The sequence below is a fragment of the Gambusia affinis genome, linkage group LG23 (genome assembly GCF_019740435.1).
Source record: "Gambusia affinis linkage group LG23, SWU_Gaff_1.0, whole genome shotgun sequence".
NCBI classification, from domain to species: domain Eukaryota; kingdom Metazoa; phylum Chordata; class Actinopteri; order Cyprinodontiformes; family Poeciliidae; genus Gambusia; species Gambusia affinis.
Genome location: NC_057890.1, coordinates 17,909,910 through 17,931,546, shown reverse-complemented (window position 1 = coordinate 17,931,546; position 21,637 = coordinate 17,909,910). Strand labels below are relative to the sequence as shown.

The 21,637-nt window shown below is 39.7% G+C and overlaps 1 protein-coding gene across 18 annotated transcripts in view; it reads right to left on the bottom strand.

Annotated features, from left to right (window-relative positions):
* The window catches only part of LOC122826410 (thyrotropin-releasing hormone-degrading ectoenzyme-like), a 185,169-nt gene that overhangs the window by 30,907 nt on the left and 132,625 nt on the right, over positions 1 to 21,637 (bottom strand). For 11 of the 18 annotated variants that reach the window (XR_006369785.1, XR_006369786.1, XR_006369787.1 and 8 more), the window contains exons 17-19: positions 17,017 to 17,184; positions 14,381 to 14,521; positions 14,210 to 14,291 (exon numbers count right to left, since the gene is read on the bottom strand). Coding sequence is in view for 13 of the 18 variants with exons in the window: in XM_044108230.1 (XP_043964165.1) it covers positions 14,210 to 14,291; positions 14,381 to 14,521; positions 17,017 to 17,184 (391 nt within the window). In the remaining 5 variants the exon portion in view is untranslated. Of the gene's footprint in view, positions 1 to 13; positions 98 to 1,390; positions 2,873 to 4,157; positions 4,408 to 9,430; positions 11,782 to 14,209; positions 14,292 to 14,380; positions 14,522 to 17,016; positions 17,185 to 21,637 lie in introns of those variants that run through there. The other 7 variants (XR_006369784.1, XM_044108221.1, XM_044108224.1 and 4 more) reach the window with 4 other exon arrangements.

The following is a 21,637-nucleotide window of genomic DNA, read 5'->3' as shown; positions in this document are numbered from 1 at the left end:
AGTTAGGGCGTACCTGCACCTTTAAGAGCTCAGAAACGGTTGTGGCATTGATGTTATACTGGTTGCGTTTCCACTGCAAATCTGCACTAAACGTTGTCTATAAAAAAACAAAACAATTTCACATTTTATGTGTTTCAATTAAAAAAAAAAAATTAATTAAAATCACACATGAATACATGAGAAGTCATTAAAAACATGCAGCGTCATCATCATCCTCCACTTCCTGTCATTGTCTTCTTTGATGTCTCCACCAGTAGTAACATCCTGTTTTGATCAAAATAAACCAATTTCAATATAGCTAAAAACCTCTTTTTTAATCAAATCAAGTTTTTTAATTGTCTTGTTTCTATTTTTATTTTCAAAATGTCAAACTGTAATTTTATCTTCTATCTCTAACACCATTAGTGAGCTTTAGCATTAATGCTGCTGAAAATATCCAAACATGAACAGCTGGAATCCGTCCTTTGCATTCATGGCACCTTTAAATCTTTTTCCAATTGAAATATTGAAAACATCCCGAACCAGAGCGACACGACACGCTGAATTACAACAATCACTGCAGCAATAAGATCAAGGGGTTACATTGCACTATAAAACTTGGATTTGGAATAAATCTGAATAAATGCAGTCGTGTCTGCAGGGCTGCTCCAGCAGATCCGTCCTGTTGTAAGAATCTGATCTCTGTGGTTCTTCTCGTCCCGCTGAGATCAATAAAAGCTGCCAGTACATCACGCCTGTCTGAACTCCAACCCCACTAATGCGCCGAGCACAATGCGAACATCTCACTCCGGCTTCAAACGTCCAACTGCAACACGGCTCAATAATGCACAATGGAGCTGATCTATTATGTATTTACAGCAGCGCAGCTTTATTATTTCAGCTTATTCCAGTAATATTAATAGTAAAAAAATATATGTATTATTCTCCCAGTGGTGTAAAGTAATTACCATGGCAACCATGTCTCCTGCATGTTATCAGAAAATGAATTACGATACTCTCTCTGTTTTGCCCTCCGTCTTCCTGTCCTCCATTACACTCAGTTTTATCGAAAAAGGTTTTCCAGACATTTAGAATAATAACGACCATTTCTCTGCCTCTTCTCTCTCTTTGCCAACTGATGAGTCACAACCTACACTTTGAATTTTTCATAATTACATGAAAAAATAACCTACTTAAAGGTTAAAAACACCTACAGCTACAAAAACCTGTGAACACTGCAAGTATGAAACTAAATCATTAAAAAGGAAATGAGTCCATATATGGGCGATGATGCAGCTCCTGGTTACTAGAGGGTTATTAATAAACATATCAGCTCCATTTTATAATAACCATAAAAAGTAAAAACTGAAGCCAAGACAAGATTTTCTTATCAGCTAAACTTTATGCTCACAAACAACATTGAAAATCAATGACCTTGTTGCACATGGAGCTTCAGAAATGAGTTTTTCTCTCAGTGTCTGAGCTAAATGAAGGAGAGCGACTGAGTGTCTCTTTGTTTTGATTTCCCTTCGATCTTCAACATGTGGAATCAGCTAAAGGTGACTAATCAGGTCAAACATGTAGAGTTGTTAAGGTGGAAATAAATCAGCGGCTCAGTTAACAGGCTAAAGGTCAAAGTTCACGACAGGAAAGTTTGGCTGTTTGGAAGAATGAGTCCCGTTTATCTAATGAAACTGAACTAAAAAAGTAAAACCACCAACTTTTCATTTCCAAAAGATGATTTAGAAAAATGAAAAATTACATTTGGCCAAAAATAACTTCAGCCATTATTTTAGGAAGGTGAAAATATGGAAATTTGACCGAAACATTTATGGACTAAAGGGCCAAAAACACTAAGCTGGAGAACTTAACCACCTGTCACTGTTTTTTCTCTGAGTGGCCTAGTCAAAGTTCGGACTGTTCAGACACAAATGGAACCAGGCTTTTACCTCTGTATAAGCGTTTAGTTGTATTTTTTAAATAATTTGTCTTGCCATAAAGTTGTGATAAAACAGTTTTCTTCTCGGGGTGAATCTGTTTTTCCTCAGATGAAGTGAAGCATCGACTCCTTCGCTTCCATTTCCATCCAGAAGACAGAAACACTCCTCCGTTTCTGCCTCTGTCTCCCTCTCTGTCTTTGTTTTACCTCATTTCTCTTTCTGTCACTTTCCTTCCCGGCGCCATTAATCTCAGCGGCCTCCGCCCACAAACACACCGCCGCCTTTCTGCGGTTTCTCCAGACGTTTCTCTGACGTCTTCATATGAAAACACCTTGATTGCTCTAAAAGCTGATTAGAAGAGCGAAAGGAACGGATCCGGTTTGGCAGGATTGGTTTTCCTCCTGATGCGACCTCACAGTGAGGGTAAAACCGCTCCCGAGTCTCCGTGGAGTGATTTCCCATGATGCCGTGGGAAAGCAGCGGCGTCATTCATCACTGTGGAAGAAGTTTGGAGAGACGTCGAACACACGTAGCGCTCTGAGCTCTGGGGGTTCTGGTTCTGATCCAGTCCCTGAACCCGACGTTTCCTCCTCCCTCCGTCAAATTAGTAAAAACTCCTCCAGCTGCGGTTTGCCGGGGATTCTGGGAAAAGTGGGCCAGCGGCAGTCAGAGCGACGCCGCCGCCGCTCACCGGTGGGAACGCTCATCAGCCGCCGCTCCTCTGTGGCGTCGGAAACAACAAACTTGTTTCTGCTTAATTATTCAAGCCACAAAGCAAATCCTGGGAGAATTACTGAAAGTTTTCCTGCTGCAAACATTTTAAAGTCTCTCAGTTTAAACAGACATTAAAGCTCAAAGTGATATTTGCCTGTTTTTGTTTGCAGAACTGATTAGGAGTCGATCCGGCGGAGAATCGGAGCGCCTGCTGGGAGGATGATTGTTCTAAACGCTTCCTAATGATCCAAACACAAAACCAGAAGCAGAAACGGTTTTCATTCTGCAGAATTCACACATTAACGCAAAACTGTGATTACATCAGAGGCGTCTGCGATCAATAATCGACAGTAAAACCAACTTTTTCCTCAGCAACATTACTTTAACTCAAAGGAAGAAAAAGACGTTTTCTGAGTTTGACTAAATGTTCATTTTCTGTTCACTTTATAAGTTTTGTGCAAGTAAAAGAAAATTAAAATATTTTAGGAAACGAAGAAAATGGCAAAAATATCAGGGCTTAAGCAAGTAAAATGTGAAAGTATTTTATTTTTCTGTCCTTTATGAAATTATTTGCCTTAATTAAGGAAATAAACTCAGTAAAAATACTGTTAAAGAGTAAAGAAAAGACTTTAAAAATGTTTTTTCTTTTCTTGTTTTGGATGGAAGAAAAAAAAAGTCCCATCAGTTTTTTTTCTACTTGCCCTTCAGAGTCCAAACAAAAAGAAATAATGTGAAAAAAAGAGAAAGATGTAAAAAATTATTTTTGTTTTTCCTCTGTTGGTTAAAAAAAATAAATCAAAATTCAATTCAACTGAAAAATACTTTTTTAAGCCAAAGGAAAATTAAATAAATGTTAAAAAAGTTGTTTCTGTGGAGATTAAATAAATAAACAAAATAAATAAATTAGTTTCAAATAAAAAAATAAAAGTGTGAAAATTAAGTTTTTCTACATTTGATTTAGTTTTTATTTATTTCAGTTACTGTTAATCTGTTATGATAAAAGCCGTGGACGCTAACGTTAGCATTTAGCATCAAGATGCTATTTTAGGCTTGAAGTTGATATGCTAACTCCCGTTAGCTCAACTTGAAAACTTCAACAGTTTTCTCCAGCGACCAATGAGATTGGATTAGGACGCAGAAATTAGTGTCAGATTAACCAGCGGACAGAAACAGTAGAAAACAAAAAAACTCTTACATGCACAAAAACAAAAACAAAACATTTTCTAAATTTATGTAGTTTATCAAAATTAGCATGTTAAGGAGTTTTTCTGTAATTTCTCAGCTTCATTCTCGGACCACAGACAGTTTTGAAATCCCAGATTATTGAGGAGCTTCACTAAAGTTGCCTTTAGTGAAATCACTTCCTTTAAAACCTCGTCTAAACCATAACATTAATGTTTGGTCAAATTCAGTTTCTCTCTCTTGATGATCTGCCAAACATCCTGAACACATGCAGAGATGTTTCTCTGAGTTTTAAGCCTCAAACATCCAGGAATTATGAAGATTTTTGTCTGGAGATAAAACCTTTAAAAGCCGTGATGTCCTGGGTTGAACCGTTCGTCCTGCTGCAGGCGAGGAGATGATGGATCTAAATCCCGACGCTCCTGGCAGCGATGCTGCATCCTGCCCACAGGGGGGCGGGGCAGTAACTCATCCTGCTGGTAATGGAGGAACGATGGACTTTATCCAACATCTCTGAGTGAAACGGCGTTTGGATCGGCTAAAGTATCAGCTGGCGCCGGTTGTAGAGAGCAGGCTGAACGGTTCATGAGAGCTGAGAAAAATACCAAAGCACTGCTTTTAAATGGAAAAGTAGCTCCTTATAAACTTGTTCTAACGGCAAATCAGATTTTGTTTTTACGTTCACTGGATCCATCAGACATTTATGGCTTATTTAAAGGGGCAGCATCATGTAATTTTTTAAAAAATCTTTCCATCATGTTATGATGTTTTCCCCTCATCTAAAACAAACCTGCAGTGTTACTTTGACTCTTTCATGTTTGAGAAGTCCTTTAATCTCCATGGCAACCAAGGAACAAAAACACTTGGGTGGACATAGCCCCGCCTTCGAGACGCAGCTCCTCCCCCACTCAGCTCCTTCAGACTAGCCTGCAGCGATTAGCAAACATCTGCTGAGCTCACAGTAGAAGTTACTCTGGTTTATAAAGGAGGCTCAATTTCAAACCGTCAAATTACAAAGTAAAATTTCTTCCATGTCATTTATGTAGCACATTAGCAACAACTAACATTAACATAGTTACTTTTTGTGCTGTAAATTGGCTTTAACACATAATTCTGCTCCTTTAAAGAACCAACTATTATTTTACATTAATTTTCCCTAATTTGCAGGTGAAATGAGTTTGACAGACATAACTGGATTTTAGCTGAAACCAGTCAATTTGTCCTCCATTTGTTTGAGTTTCTGAAGTCTAGAACTGAACCAGGAACAAAGAAAACCCAGAGAAACCAACAGAAAGACCAACTGTGGAAGAAAACTTTAAAAGGTTGCAGAAACGTCTGGATGGTTTGGAGCAGGGCTGCGACTAAACAGGATGATTTCCAGTAATGACAGAGAGGAAGAGGCTAAAATCATCTCCACTCACTCAGGTGTCAATTTCCTCCAGAAGAGCGGCTCTGATGTTTGGCAGCCAGTATTCATCACATTCAAACTATTTACTACAACATAACAATCATGGCGGCTCGGCATGCGGCGCTCTGCCCTCCACATTACAGAACCACTGGAAACTAAAGAAAAAAAGATTTCATTTTTTTATAAACAACATTTTCTGTAATTTACTTGATGGGAAGAATCCAGCAGTAAACAGAGCCGGAGTTACAGCTCAGAGCAGGTGCATGCGTCAGGGTGGCCTAGTCAAAGTCCAGACTCAGTCTGTCCATTACCTAGCAACCCAATCTGATCTCCAACATGTTTGGTCAGCTGGTTTTACCGCTCTATGTGCTGTACAATGGCTGCTGGAAAAGATGAGTGTTTTCCTGGATTCTTGTTGGTTGTGCAGGAGTTTGCGCTTCTGCTTTTCAAAGACGTACGATTGCATAAAAGCGCATCTTTCAGCCATTTTCATGTGTGAGTGTGAATGTTGCGTTTGGGGGCGTGGCCAGCAGCAGCTTATTGGATTTAAAGTGACAGAGGCCCTAAAGGAGCCGACTAAAATCTCACTTTCTGTAGGTAATGAACATGTTTAATATGTTCAAGGATGTTTACGACACGTTAAAGTTTGATTTGTCCAGGTGAGAGGGAGAAATTTTTACTTTGCTGCCGGATTTTCATCCAGCGCAGAAAAGAAACTGTTCAGAAAGAAACTGAGTTCAAAAAGCTAATTTTCTCCAGTCGGCTCACATCCACTCACAGGGAGCTCTGAAATCAATCAGTTCATGGACTCATGCTTTGTTTACACCTCTTCCCCAGATGACATGTTTCAAATAACAGCCACAGAAATATTTGTCAAAATCCTGCTATCAGCGGCACTCAGGTGTTCCCAGAACGCCATCAGGAATGCCGATCGCCATCCGGGGAACGCGACATAATACGGCGCTTCGCTGAGAACAAGCATCCCCCCTCCACCCGACCCGTCGCCTCCTAACAGCTGCCAGGTTGTTGTGTTTATTTGCATTTAGAGTAGAAAGGCAGGAACCCTTCACAAGTGGACACCAGAGATGCATGTTAATGTGGGTCGTCCACTGGAGACGGCCGCATGTGGAGCTGCATGTTAACAGCAGGAGCAAACAGCGACACAACACGGGGCGGTACAGTCCCACCGAGACCCACTGAGATCCACACAGAGACCACAGAGACCCACTGAGACCTACAGAAACCCATAGAGACCCACAGAAACTCACAGAGACCCACAGAGACCACTGAGACCCACAGAGACCACTGGGACCCACTGAGACCCACAGAGACTCACAGAGACCCACTGAGACCACAGAGACCACTGAGACCCACATAAACCCATAGAGACCCACAGAAACTCAAAGAGACCCATAGAGACCCACAGAGACCACTGAGACCCACAGAGACCACTGGGACCCACTGAGACCCACAGAGACTCACAGAGACCCACTGAGACCTACATAAACCCATTGAGACCCACAGAGACCCATAGAGACCCACAGAGACCACTGGGACCCACTGAGACCCACAGAGACTCACAGAGACTCACAGAGACCCACAGAGACCACTGAGACCCACAGAGACCACTGGGACCCACTGAGACCCACAGAGACTCACAGAGACCCACTGAGACCTACATAAACCCATTGAGACCCACAGAGACCCATAGAGACCCACAGAGACCACTGGGACCCACTGAGACCCACAGAGACTCACAGAGACTCACAGAGACCCATAGAGACCCACAGAGACCCACTGAGACCTACAGAGACCCTGAAAAACGACAAAACAAACGTTTCTAGTTTTGTCTCAAGCAATAAATCAATTAATCGCCTCATAAATGAAAACAAACTCATTAATTTCCATTTGATTTATTGTTTTTCTCTCTTTCTACCAAAAACTGGTGATAAAAGTTTTCAGTTCGGTGTTTTGCTCTCAACTGGCCATTTCTTTGAAGGACGATGTTGTTCACAGAAACTTCATAATTATTTTTATTTGTTTAGTTTGGATATTTAAATAGTTTTTCTGTTCCAGCGTTAATTGGTCATTAGAATCTGAGAATGTGTTTTTATTACGATCCCATTATCATGATATTACTTTACGATAATATCGTTTATCACAATAACTTCTGGGACAATTTATCGTCCAGCTGTATCTGGTATCGTGACAGACTCACTAACAGCTCGATTTAAGTAAATAATCCTTCAATATGCATGTTAAAAAGCATTAATTCCTGTGGTAGATTTTTAACAATTTTGTTGTTATAAAAGAAAACATTTACCAGAACTTTTTAAAAAATTGTTAAATTATTTAAAAGAAGCTCCTTTATTCTGCTGAGAATATTATGAGAAAAAAGTCAGAAAAATGTGATTAAAAATGTAACATCAGTAAAATGAAGTGTTAATTTTATAACTAAAATCAAAATAAAATGAGGAATGTTGAGTGTGTTGTAAAGTTATGATTTGGTGTCAGTTTTAAAAATAAGTAAATTAATCTGTATCAACTTATTATTGGTACAAAATTGATTGGAGTTGATCTGAGCTTTGCTCTCATTAAAACATTTTGTTGTAATTTTTTCTCCTGGTAACTCAGCGACTTTATTCCACTAATGTTGTGACTGTTTCCTGTATATTTTTAAAAAGCTCTCAGTCTTTCTGTTGCACCACTTTAGAAGATGGTTTGAACATTTTTTCTCCTGAATACATTTCCATCTCCTTTCCGTTCTTCACCAGGAACAAAAAGCTAACCACATCAACCGACTCGATGAAACCAGGACAGGAACTCGCCTCTCTGGAACATTTCCATCTGGTTATTTTGGTTTTTCAGGCAAACAGAATCGTTTTTGTTGTTTTTGTTTTAATACGGTCCAACACAAGAAACCAACACAATGTAAACAGGAAGTGGGGCTGAAGTGTTGCCTGCAACTTCCTGTTTCCTTCAGATTTTGATCGTGCGCCTTCAGTCATCATAAACACCATTTTCACCAACACAAACAGTTTCAGATTGCACTTTCTCTTTAAATATCACATTTGTATATTTTACAGTGTTTATTGTACATGTGGTGTGCTTTTAATGCCTGTAAACCCGATTTCCCTGACTGGACGTTAACGGCTGATAATGCACACAGTAATTAGCTTTTTTCACGTCGTCAACAATAATCACAGCCGCCGTCATTCGCTCTGCCTTTCCTCCTGGTCCAATTAGAGCTTCTAATGACCAGAATCATAATTATCCGTCCCCATTATCATCATTATCATCATCATCATCATCTTCATCACGCTCACACATCACTGGACACCATGTACAGAAGGAGGCAGGCCCGTTCATTCCTATATGGCTCAGTTACGAACATCGAAGCTGATCAAACAGCAGAGGAAAAACTCAGAAAGGTTTCTCCGGTCCGAGGTTCTGAAAATGTTCTGTCAAGATCCGTCAGAAAGTTTAGTTTCTCCAGAGCAAAATAAATGGTACAATCCAAGTAAAGTTCGTGATTTGTTCCAAAAATGCGTCCAAAGACTCCACAGCGCTGAAGAGAACCAGATACGTCCAAAGTCCACAAAGATGGCCGACAAACCGGAGAAGCCGAAGTCTGAGGTCCATCAGGACGCGGTCTCACTGTAAAGTCCAAACGGCTGTCCAGAACCAGGTCCGATCCGGTCCACAACCAGGTCCGATCCGGTCCAGAACCAGGTCCGATCCGGTCGAGAACCAGGTCCGATCCGGTCGAGAACCAGGTCCGATCCGGTCCAGAACCAGGTCCGATCCGGTCCACAACCAGGTCCGATCCGGTCCACAACCAGGTCCGATCCGGTCCAGAACCAGGTCCGATCCGGTCGAGAACCAGGTCCGATCCGGTCGAGAACCAGGTCCGATCCAGTCCACAACCAGGTCCGATCCGGTCCAGGACCAGGTCCGATCCGGTCCAGGACCAGGTCCGATCCGGTCCAGAACCAGGTCCGATCCGGTCCAGAACCAGGTCCGATCCGGTCCAGAACCAGTATATTTCCATCTCCGTATAAAACAATCAAATGTTTAACCTGGCTGGGATCAGCTGAGTCAGCAGATTTTATCCTCCATCTTGGGTCAGAAAAACAAAACGAGTTGGTCGAGATGTTAGAGATTCAAATTGTTCCCAATATGTATTTGATCATCAGTGAATTATTACTATTAGAAATAAGGATTTTATTCCTGTGGTTCTGATAGGAAATGAAACGGATTAAAATCGTGTTGGAAGATTTTTATTTGGCTTCCTTACTGCCTCAAATAGTTTTTAATAAAAGTTCATGGAAACTGTGGCTGGAGATAAAAGCAATTTTATCAAGTTTTTGTTTTTGAAGAGTTTTGGAAAATCTATTTTTTCTATATTTCAGTTTTTTGAGCTCATCCAAAAACCACCATCTTGTTTTCAAAGCTGTTTTAAGAAGGAATGACTGAAATAATAAAAGATACTTTTTCTAATTTATTTATTTTTTTACAAACAAGGGAAGGAAAAGAAATAATTTCAAATTGAAAATCAGATTTTATTTTTAATCCATATCGAATGGATCAAATGTATTTTTAAATAAATAAAGATTCAGCCAATAAACATCATCTAATGTCCATAAAATCAGGTTGCCAGGTTCTGCAGTGTGGGATGAATGGCTATAAACTATTTTAAAACAACCGTGTTTTACTGCCATCACTTTGATTGGATCGTTTTTAATGACAATAAAACTTTGCAGCTTCATAAAGTCTCAAAATCACAGCAGCAACTATTTGATTTGGAGAAACTAAACAGAAAAACTTCCTAAACAATCTTGATCTGTAACATTAATCCAGAAAATGAAAGAGAAAATATTGAAATTATTTAACAACATCCATGTTTTCCTTTCAGTTTCTTTCTGTTGATTTACATTTTAACCGTGAAACTCAACTGGATTTGGGTTACAGGTCATAAAATGTTAAGTTTCCTTGTTAAATAAAAATGAGTGATTTCTACCGTAAACATTCTGAATTTATAAACGGAAAGTCGATCTCTGCCTTAAACAGAAAAACGGGTGAAAATTGATACTTTCATGTATAATTAATAGCTTTGTCGTAAAATGCTGTCGGACATTTAGACTTCAAATGTTTGTCAAACCTGTTATTTTCCAACCTGGCAGAACAAAACGTCTGACAGCTTTGTGTCTTTCATGTTGCAGCCATTTTTGTTTTGTTTTCTCTTTGAAATCTTCAAACATTCTGCAGCTCATTAAAACAAAAGACCGACCAGAACATCGTCGCTCATCAGAGAACAATTATTCCTGCACATGTAGGGCTCTAAGTGTTCAGGCTGCTGTCATCTTTATTAGTTTGTCTTGTTTTGTTTCTCGTTCTGAAGCAACAAAAGCCTCAAACTGTTGAAGGTTTTGCTCTTTGACTTCAAGCTGCGAAGCGGTAATGAGTCTGAATGAGTTTTCTGAGTGCTGTGAACAGAGGAGACCTGGTTGAAACCGTGATAATTACAGCAGAGATCCACATGGCTTCAAGTTAAAGCTGCTTAAATAAAGAAAACAAACAAAAGTCAGATTCTAACTGAATCTCTGACAGAAAGGTTTCTAATTCTAAAGACAAAACTGTTGTTTGTTCAGAAAGTTTTCAGGTTAAACTAGATTTTAGGTTTAGCTCAGTGACAACTTTGAAATTAAGAACCGTCTGCTCTGATTGGTCCAAACTGGTGGTCCGATGAGCTCGTGTGTTCTGATTGGTCAGTTAAAATTCTAAACTTGTCAACTTACAGACATTCCTGCTAATTTTAAGAGGTTTCAGATCTTTCTCAAAACCACAGCAACTCTGTTAGATTTTTCTGATTGAGACATTTGGAAACTGAAATATTAAATATTAAATATTATTAAATATTATTTTGTTTTTACATCTAAAACGAAAAAGGTTTACCATTTAAACTTTATATCACTTATATGGCTTATGTTTAATTAAATTCAAGATGTTAGCAATCAGTGTACTTTTTTCCAGGTAAAGAAATAAAACATATTTGAAAAGCTTAAGGGTGTATTCGGCCAAACATTCTGGTTTTCTTTAAATTCTGAAGTTTTTGTTGTTTCGTTTTGTTGGTTGTTATTTTGTTGATGGATATAAAATCTGAGGCTAGCTAACCCCTAGCTGGATCAACCGTTGTCACGTTTTTACAGCACAATTTGACCACAAGGGCTTCATGTTGAGAAACACCATCGATGAACACATTAAACTTCTTTTAAAACAAAACCAGTTCAGAAACCAGCCCATTAACCAGTCAGGCCAGTTGTTTTGAGTGCGTCCGTTAGCTAGAAGTGCATTAGCTTAGCAGCCAGAGTGCAGTTAGCTTCGCTCCAGCGAGCCGGCGGAGCGTTAGCCGTAGGTGGAGCTCTGAGGTTTGCGAAGCCACTGGTAGAAGTGCCGCCGGTGGAGGCGGTGCCAACGGACGTTCCCCTCTACGATTTCCAACGCTCGGGGCAGCGCAGGCCCCGCCCCCACGCCGCTGGACTGGATAAACTCCTTTAACTGGAGGGGTAATGGTGGAAGGAGAGGATGGGACGAAAACAGAAATGGTAAAAAACAAGAGTTATTGATCCAACATGGACTCCAACCAACCCAGTAAAACTGTGAATGTTTAAATTGTGTATTTTTATTTAACTAATATTTTTTATCTCAAACAGATATTAGCCATTTGCTGAATCTGCAAATACAACTAATTCAGACTGAGAAACTCAGTAGCATGTCATGAAATGGACAAAAGAGAAAGTTTCTAAGGCTGTAAAATTATGAGATCTTATAAAATCTAATGAATTTTTAAATTTAAATTAGTCATAAACTGGTGCTTTATGACAAATATGTCTGCTGGAATGCACAAAATCATTTCCAACAGTGAATGCTGTAAAATGATTTTCATGATTTGAGTTATTGATATAAACATGTTTCTTCAGTGATAATATGACAAACAACGTCTTTGGCTGAGTTTCCATTATAAATGTACAAAAAACTGTCAATATTCCACTAATGTTGACTAAATAAAATTTCGCAAGTCGCAGATAAACAAACAAAATTAAAATTAGATGTTAATAAACTTGAGTAAGTCATAAGTCATTATAAAACAAGCAGCGCCATCAACCTCCAACCACTTCCTGTTTTCTTCTTTTTTGTCATTTCTGCCAGTAGTAACATCCAGTCTTTGATCATGTGACTCATGGTGCATAAAAAGTGTTCAAATTCAATACGGATAAAAACCCCACCAAAACTAGCTGGTATATTTCTGTTAAGCTAATAAATTTTTAAGAATTAAAATACTGCCAGTAGAAATGCAGCTAATATCTTTCTGCATCCTGATCCTGTAACCAGACAGAGGAGCGATTATTTACTGGAGACTCTTCATGGGATTTAATGATGCTGGACTCCAACCGTGGACGACCAGACGGTTTCTGAGCCGTTTTATTTTTTTTATCCAACCAGTTCTGATCAAGAACTGGAAACATTTCAGCTGAAAACCCCAAAGTGTGTGACAGTAATTTAAAGAAAAGCATTTGAAAGAAGATTTCTCTAATGTGAAAAGAGAAATAATTCAACTTGTTTCAGGTCAAAGACCAAAGAGAGAACTTGGTTCTGTCCACAGTTTGAGATCCAGTGGAGCTCAGAGGGAAACGTTTCCCTTTAAGTCTCTTTACTTTGAATCATTTGTTAACGCTGCACTCTTTTCCCCTCCACAGTTTCAGTTTCTATTTACTTTTTCCTTTCCTTTCTTCCTTTTTGCTCCCCAGAGTGATTCACCCAGACACTTGTTCAGATCTGAAATAAAAACCCCATGTCAATCTTTCCCTTTGTGGAGGTTTTGTATTCCGGCGTCCCGAGGGAAATAATGATGCTTTGTTCAGAGGTTTCACTGACAATCAGGGCCATACAGAGACTGTAATTTGTTACCATAACAACAAGAAGAGTAGAAAAAAGGGCAAAGGGATAGATTTTCATTGAAGAACACCGTTAACCTTTCAGCTTTTATGTTATTCCTGCTTCTTTTATTCAGGCTTCTTTGCTTTTGTGTGAATTAAACAGGTGAAGCGGCTGTGAAATGACTCCACATAGAAATGACTAATCCAGCTTTACTTACTCAGATTAATCAACCCTGAGTGTAAAATATTGATGAGGTGGGGAGTCCCAGGAGAACGTGTTAATACACCGTGATTAATTGGTGTCTCAAATTCCCCAACGGCCGCAGATCAAATGCTTTTTCAAGTCCTGCTGCTTCATACTTCACTGAAGTACCAAAAGATTTTCATTTGCTAAATTGGTAATAAAAAGGAACATTTATCCTAGTCGACAGATTTTCTTCTTCTTATATCCAAACTCATAACAGCATATCAGTTCTACTAAATATCACAGGGCAGGGGAACAACACTGGCTTAAAAATCAAGAAGTTATTCGATGTTTTAGTCCCTGGTAGTTCAGTAGATTTTGAACCAAAGTTGTAACATTTGTTACATTTTCAGTTGCTTCAGTTCTCTTTCTCACTGCGCCGAGTCAAACTAACCAAATTAATTAAGCCACCTGTTCCCCTCCTGGCCTGTGGGGGCGCTGCACCAAGAGCCACTGAAGGAAACAACATGAAAACCTCTGAAGAAGACAAAGTGGAGCGCTGTCAGATTTTAGTGATTAGAGGATTTTTCTTTAGTCTTTGGCTAAAAGCCATGAACCATTTCTCCTGTTAGCACTAAGCTAACAGATTTGTTTTGTATTTACCCAGAATGCTGCGCTGTAGTCCACTTCCTGCTTTTGTATTTCAATCAAGCAGAGACTTAGGTTTGTAGGTGGAGCAGAGTTTGATTTCCCCAACAAACCAGTCTGAGTTTGTTTTCACACCTGATCGTCCAGGAGACTCCGTTTGTTTTTGGACCAAAACAGCAACACTAGTTCCATTTGTTGTTTGTGTTTCTGTATTTACCTCATTGAGTTCTCTCTCCGTGTTCAGGAACTCTGTGACTCCACCGATGAGTTTTGAATTCATGAACAAAGCTTCTCCGTACCTGGACAGAAACGGCGACGCGGTCAGAGGAACACAGAAACAGGAAACAGGAAACAGGAAGTGAACCGGGCCCAGGGTCTCCCGTCTCACCGGGCGTTCAGGATCTCCCACTTGTCTCTGAAGTATTTCCAGGCCAGGTTCCGACCTTGAGGGTTTCGTCCAACATGGATGATGACGTCGATCACGTCCTGCTCAGGGACCAGGTCAGAGGTCAGAGACAGGTTCAGTAACCTGGAAAAAACAAACGCAAGAAGAAGAAAAACAGGATTTAAAGAGGGTTTGTAAAAAAGGATAAACTTCTACCAACTAGAATTCATTTAAAACAGGATGTAAAAATCAAAAATCATACTTTCTATGTAAAATATCTAGGGATGAATCGATAATCGGATTAATCGATTACTGAAATGATCGTCAACTAATTTAGTAATTAATGGTTAACTGGAGAATACAGACTAAAAAAGGCCTTTTGCTGAAAGAACAAAAACATTCAGCAGTAATTAAGTCAAAACTATATAAAAAATCGACATTCTGAATTTAAAGTTAAATATATTTAAGTATCTATTTAATTACTGATCAAATCTTAACTGGGCCTTAAACAGTTAATCGTTATTAATAATTTAGTGATTGAGCTAAACTGATTGCTTCATAAGTGACACAATGTCGATAAAAACGATCACTTTAAAATTGAAGTTAACTCTGTAGCGACTCAATATGAGTTGTAAAGTTTAGTTACTGATCAATAACTAAAAACCAGTTCAGAGTCTGTTTCTGAAAAGCATCTTGAAATGAGAGAATTTTTCTGATTCAGAACAGTTTTCCATCTGCACTGAGACATGACCTCCCTCCGATTTCATTTCCCAAAAAGAAGAGCGCTCCTCCCACGCTGCAGGAAATAAAGACTTTGGTCACTTTGGCAGAGACTCTGTGACCTTCAGCCACACAAACATGGAGCGGAGGCAGGAAAAGGTCAGGTGGTTTGATGAAAATTGATATTTTCTCGCCGCGTTGTCAGGCGTTCCTCCGCTCGCTGTTCCTGTCAACCAAAATCACTTCCTGAAAGGACACACCTGAGCTACAGTAATCAGATTACTCCAGGCTGCAGCTGACTGACAGAAATATTCCACAAACACAGGAAATAGCATGTTTGTTTGTTTTGTTTTTGAGATGTGGGAGGGAAAAAGTTCAGAGTTTTTTTCCTTTTTCCCATTTCTGTGTTTTCCTGTTGGTTTGGTTTCTGCTGCCGTTTCATTAAACCCTGAAATCAATTTCCTCTCCTTTCCCACAATCCCTCTGTGCTGAAACCATTTCCTCTGTGACCAATCAGGGAGCTTCACAGCTTCGCATGATGACTCCTGCGAGTGTGTGGTTGATTGGATAAGGTTTACCTGCACACACACACACACACACACACACACACGCATTCATGCAACCACCTGGCTCTGAGTGTAACATCCTCCTTCCACATATTTCTGAACACAGTAGCTGCAGCTAACGGCTGATAAACACTCTGATGTTCCCACAGACGCAGCCAAAGCTGCATTCCTCTACTTTAAACTCACATTTTCACCAACTTTCATTCACTTTGCACCGTCGTTGGTCACAATATCACAGGAACCGATCTTCTGTAGAGCCTGACCTTTCACCTCATTTAAATGAAAATATTTGACCTCTGAAGCTTAGTAATTATGTAAGCAACTGTAATCTGATTACTGGGTTGATGCAGTAGCGCTTTATGATTTACTTGTTACAGAAAAAGGAAGTCAGATTAGAGCAGTGTTTCTCAGTTCCAGTCCTCAGGCCCCCGCCCTGCATGTTTTAGGTGTTTCCTTCTGACACACACCTGGATTCAATCTGTCAGGCTTCTGCAGTACTTGAGGACTGCAGAAGAGGTCATGCAATCATATGGATCAGCTCTACTGAAATAGAGACACATCTAAAACAAGAAGAGCAGGGGGTCCTGAGGACTGGAATTGAGAAGCACTGGATTAGAGTAACACGTTCCTGTTATAGTAACTACAGATGGAAGAAGTAGTTTATCTGCCAATAAAAATCAGAAACTTCTGAGCTGCAGAAGAGAAACTTTTGCATGACAAAAAACTCAGAGAATAATCTCAGAATTTGTTTTAGGAAAAACAAGAAAACTCCTGATTTCCAAAGTCAAAAATGTGCCAATAAAAACGGAAATTTTGAGCTTAATCTCAGACATTTTCTAGGATAAAACTAGAACATTTTTGGTTAAAAATTTGCAGAAAAAAAAAATCTCAGAAATATTGAGTAATGTCTAAATTTTTCTCAGAAACTCATAAAATGTTCTGAAATTTTTTTAATTTGTGAAACTTCAATATTTTTAATCTCAAACTTTGTGAGTTTTTTAGGAGAAATTTACGCTGCTGTTTTCTTCTGCAGAGACAAACATATTTCCATCCTCTGAATGCTAATGGACAGCTAGCTTGTTTGCTAATGAACAGTTAGCTAGCTTGCTAATGAACAGCTAGCTTGCTTGCTAATGAACAGTTTGCGTGCTTGCTAATAAACAGTTAGCGTGCTTGCTAAAGAACAGTTAGCTTGCTTGCTAATAAACAGCTAGCATGTGCGTCACAAAGCAGCGTAAACGACGGTGTAATATAATCCCAGAATGAAGAGCGATCTCTGAGCCACTCTCTGTCTGATCGATGGTATTGATTAGGCTTTAACCCCTTCCTGTTCCAGGAGAAGTGATGCAGTACCTGTTGAGGAGGAAGGTGTTGTCGGAGCAGGTCAGCGCCTCCAGCAGGATCTTCTTCTCTGAAACGGCGCTGGTGGAGTGAAACTTCATCCAGATAAACTCCCACACGTCCTCATCCATCAGGCTGACCCCAGTGCAGTAAACGATGTCCCGGATGTTGGGAGGAATCCTGCAGAGAGTTCAGACATGGGAAATGTAAAGCGTGTTGATAAGGACTGGATTTAACTGGTGAGGGAAGAGCAGGACGAGAGCAGGAAACATAATGAATCCAAAAGCCCCGATAAGACGCTTCCTCTGGATTAACCCAACACTCTCTGGGTGCTAATTTCTCTCTCAGCAGGAGGTTGCTTTGAAAAACCTCCAGCTGGACATGAAAACACACCCTAAGCTGCAAAAAACAGCATTTTTATCTAGCTTTTCACCAAGATATAGGAGTTTAAGTAAATAATTCCTTATCAATAAAAAAGTGCCAGTTCCTCTGGCAGATTATTTTACTGTAACATGGGAAAAATGTTTTGCTATAAGGGAAATAATTTGCAAGTAGATATTTATTGATAATAAGAAATTATTGACTTAAAACAAACTCCTCTATTTTTATGGAAAGTTACTTCTAAGTTCTGTCTTTTCAATTATATTAAGATATTTGCACCAAAAATACTTGGTAAAATTGGGTGTTTTTACAGTGTAACACACTCAACACATCTGTCAAAATTCAGAAAATTTACAGCATTTCAGTTTATGCTCATTAATTTTATGCTCTGTGCCAAACTGTGGCATTTTTAAAAACCCAGAAACGTTTCAAAATAGATTTTCTCCTTAAAACAAAAAGAAAACCTGCATGTGAATATGAGAGTAATCACAATCAGGACTAGCAAAATCTGCAGCCTCATTATATTCACGTTCAACTTGCTTCCCATCTGTGGTTTCTGGCAGTTTTATTATTCCCAGTAAACACTTTAACAGAGTGAACTGGGACGTAGAGCGGATGTGTTGACTGACAGCAGCTCCTTCCAGAATGAGCCGTTCATCAGCTGCTTATCACAACATATCCCAACTCAACATTTACACTCGCACTGGAAAATGGCAGCAAAGCGACGTGCAATTATACAACTGCACATCTTTGAAAAGCAGAAGTGGAGCCTCCTGCACTGCCATTATGAAATGATCTCTGGATGGTTAAGTCAACAACAAAACACTTGTCTTTTCCAGCAGCCATTGAACCAGCTGACCAAATGTTTTGAAACACTGCTGGGGTTGCTAGGTAACGGACAGGGCTTGGTTAGGGTTGCTTGGTAACGGACAGGGCTTGGTTAGGGTTGCTAGGTAACGGACAGGGCTTGGTTAGGGTTGCTAGGTAACGGACAGGGCTTGGTTAGGGTTGCTAGGTAACGGACAGGGCTTGGTTAGGGTTGCTAGGTAACGGCAGAGTTTCTGCTGATTTGTGACTTAACAATAAGGAGGTTTTTGAAACGGCTTGTGTTCCAGACACCAAACAATCATTAAATTACTGCCAGAAAAAGGTTGGATGTTTTTTTAAAGAGTTTTTCCTGTTTTAAGAAGCAGTTGAGACCCAAATGGAAGAATAAAAACAGCAAAATGAGAATTTTGCACCACAGTCCCCTTTTAACAAAAACACAATTCACAGCATTCCTCTAAACTTCACCTTTAAAAACGGTTCGCTGGGTTGGTGTGTGGCCGTTTGGTTGGTCATCACACCAGAAAAGGTCCTTATTTAGCCACATAAACAGGTATAAACACACACACCAAACACACACACACACAAACCGGATCCTCAGTAAAATGACATTATATTCATTTCTTTCACTGTGAAACTGACCTAAATGTTCAGAAAGCAAAACTAAGTGAGCAAAATCACTTATTAAACATTGAACTGTGTGTTGTGTGTGTGTGCGGGTGTGTGTTGTGTGTTTGTTTATGTTACTGATTTAGCACCTCTTCTGGTATATTGACCAACCTCTCTGCTTCCCTTCTTGCTAACTGAAACGTAATCTGTTGTCATTGGGTTGTCATGACAACCGGTCTCCGCTGGGAGTAAAGCCAACACAGAGAGTGAGAAAAACAAAAGATACGAGTCGATTTTAGCTCTTCTTTGCCCTTTTTTTAGTCCTATTTCTCCTTTGCTGTGGCGTACTGCAGCTGCTGTAATTTCAAAAAGATCAATAAACGATCAAAACTGGATTAACTGCCTCGTTTGTTTGTAAAACGTCAAACAGGATAAAATGTTTCATAAAGTTCTTTACAAATTATGTCTTCTATAGTGGAAATTATGTCCAGTACAAAGGAGAAAATTCGCTTAGTCCTGGTGTTTTTGAAGTGTAAAATGAATGGAAGTCAACACACACTCCTAATGCAGGCAGGAGGAGTGTGTGTGTGTGTGTGTGTGTGTGTTAGTGAGTGATCCAGGGACAATTGCATTATTTACCGACCTGGGAAATCTTTTTAGAGATGCTCCACTTAAGAGCAACACAAACACATTCCTGCTGACAGCGGCAGAAACGTTCCTCCATGACAGCAGCTGCCAACGCTAAGCTCCGCCTCCTCCGTTTTTAACCCGGGACTGTTTCTGAATGTCCGTCCCGTCTCTGGTGAAACTTCAGAGCGATAACGTGACGTTTTCTTGTTCTGCTGCGTCTCCCTCCAGATGGCTCTGATGCCATTAGCTTCCTCCCTCTGAGCCGGTGCGCTGCAGACTGCAGAGGATGTTTCGGGTCCTGAAGCTATTTTTCCTGAAATATCTCGTCCTTCCTCTGCATCAAACTCCCACTCTGACAGTAAACATGCCTCTGCACCATCTGCTCGCTCCGTCCGTCGCTCTGTCTGTGGGATTCTGCAGTGTAAGTGTCACTCTGACGTTCCCCAGATCTGCTGATGAAACATTTAACCGATCGGGCAGAAAAACAGCGGCCTAGTTAAAGGTTAAAGGTTGAGATACGTCAGGAGGCTTGTTCCAGCAGACGTGAAGTTTTAAATCTCCTTCAGGAGCAAAAAGCTGCTTTCTGTCTGATTCATTGTGTTCATGACGAAGTAAAGAACACAATGAAACAAATAAGAAAATGAAACAAATATCAATAAGTATTAAGAAAATGAAACAAATATCAATAAAGTCCTTAAATTATGACTTTATCCTCGTGACTTTATGACTTCATTCTCCTCGTCGTTTTCTCCAGAGTTGTTTCACTTCGTTGGGTTTTGCTTTGAATGTCCCACCACATCATCTGGGCTTTGACTAGACACCTTCCAAACACCGACTGTTTCCTTTCTCAGTCATTCTGTTGCTGTCTGGGATTATTGGTTGGTTCTGGATCCAGTTTGGATCCCTGGGTGTCACTGGTAGTTTGGTCACCAGTTGGATCCAGTTGCTGTTTATGTGAAGAACTGCTGGTTATAAACTGCTGGCTCTTTAACCAGAGCAGATTAACATCAGAACAATGAAGTGATCAGGATTTAGTGTCTCAGTAAATCCAACCCTCACAGTCTTGACTGACTGACTGACAGTGAAATGATGCGTTGATGCTTTCACTCAACTATAGGAGATAATTTAATCTCCATGTTCGGTGGGTGTACCTCCATTTCCTGTAACCTGATTAGACATGCTGCTTCCGCTGGGAAAACCGTCTAAACCAATAACTGTTGCAGAGCTCAGCGGTTTAATTTGATAACTATTATTGAGCTTTGTCAAGATATTCACAACCCCAGGACATTTTTTCATGTTCTGATACATTGGAAACACAAAAGTTAATCTGTTTTACTGAGACTTTATGTGACAAAGAGAAATAAAATAACTAAATGCAAAAGTCAGAGTGATGAATACAAAGAAACTCCAGCTTCTTTCATTCCAATATGCTTTATAAAGAGGAAGTGGATGGATGAAGCTGCGCGCTGTCGCCCCCTTCAGGCACGGCTGTGAAACAGATTAAACAGCAGCTGAACCTTTCTGCATTAAAAGGCATAAATTTAAAGCCAGACTCATTTTCTTTAGAAATGCTGGATATAATTCATAAAATAGTGGAGAAAAGGAGGTTAATTGAGGTGAAGCAGTTTATTGGTGCCTGTAACCCGTTACAATTTTAATCCGTCCATTTGTCACCAAGATAACTTCAACAAAGATCTTCTTACAGCCATTTAATTTACAACGAATCCCCACTGTGGCTTGATTAATATTCCATATACTGCTCCCTTCAGTAATTACTCTCTCCCTGTTCTGGTCTTTGTGCTTTTACATTCAGGTGCGACTCCTCTGAGCAAAATAAGAGCTAATATTTAGTCCTGATTGGAGCAGGCCGGGGTCAGACTTTAATTATTTCATTCTGATAATAAAAGAAAGTTTGGGATTTAAAAATACGCACAGACAGAAGGACTGCAGATAGGATTAATACTTTTTAAAATTGCCCTCTGGAAACATTAATCCTGAATGAATGTGGAATTATTCATCACTTTTCCACCAACACGGATCAAATCTATTCAAAACGATTAAATTTTAATAGAAAAAGCTTCATTTTATTGGAGTCTGGATCATTTCAGCGTTTGTAATTTTAACAGAAAACTACCAACAAAATAATCAACAGTTTCAATTAAAAACCCCAATTTGATCCTAATCTACT